Raw genomic sequence first — 852 nt, 5'->3', positions numbered from 1 at the left:
AACTTGACACTGACAATCTTAATCCCTTAAAAAACAGAGACACATTTAGTATCATGCATTCTGCTCAAAGAGGTTATATATTAAAGCAACAACATGAGACACTGAAGCTTCTTCTGTTCTGCAAGCATAAGGTGCTGGAAGTTTTCCCTCTATACTGCACTACACCTGTGTGGAGGGTACGTGTGTGTGTGTGTACCAGCACATGTCCCCAAAACATGTTAAACACACACTATTAAACAATTGTTATTAACTTAGTAGTATTAAACAAGTGGTGGGAACAGTCTGACTGGAAAGGCTTGTAAGATTGTCAGGAAACTTTTATCAATTCAGTAGAGTATGATAGTATAATAAAGGTATATATATGCCACATAAGCTACAAGACTCACCTCTCGTTCTAACATCAACCCCTCTGCTCTCAAATTCTTCTCAAACGTGCTTCTTTTTTCTACCTGTGGACTTGACTTTTTGTAGACCAAGATGTAATCAATGCGCTTTTTGCCATCTTTGAAGAAGAGTCCTGATGATGCCATGGCATCACTCTGGAGAAGATAAAATAAAAATACACTAAATATGGCATCCATAAAGATGAAGAGTGCCATCACGAACTGCATGTAACAGAGCATTTGCTAAAGCCTGGAAATGTCCATGTATTTGCAGGATGAGTAAGTAAAGAAGTCACAAGAACAGGCAGTTCATATGCATCAGTTGCTCAGGATTTCAAATTAATTAGAACAAAACAAAATAAAATAGTTTCACAAAACCCGTATTCTAGCTATTTCTTTCAACCGTGCAATAACCTTAAAATTATTGTGTGGTATATATTGGTATGAACTTCTGTTAATCCTTACTTTC

At 36.6% G+C, this 852-nt stretch overlaps 1 protein-coding gene across 1 annotated transcript in view; it reads right to left on the bottom strand.

The window, feature by feature from the left end:
- Positions 1-386: 386 nt before the first annotated feature.
- LOC104157550 (anoctamin-3-like) overlaps positions 387-852 on the bottom strand; it is a gene marked incomplete at both ends in the record, with an annotated part of 13,531 nt that continues 13,065 nt past the window's right edge. The window contains 1 exon segment of the mRNA XM_009694931.1: positions 387-539. Coding sequence (XP_009693233.1) covers positions 387-539 — 153 coding nt within the window.

The sequence above is a fragment of the Cariama cristata genome, unplaced genomic scaffold, assembly GCF_000690535.1.
Source record: "Cariama cristata isolate BGI_N322 unplaced genomic scaffold, ASM69053v1 scaffold39692, whole genome shotgun sequence".
NCBI lineage: Eukaryota > Metazoa > Chordata > Aves > Cariamiformes > Cariamidae > Cariama > Cariama cristata.
This window is presented reverse-complemented; position numbering and strand designations above follow the sequence as displayed.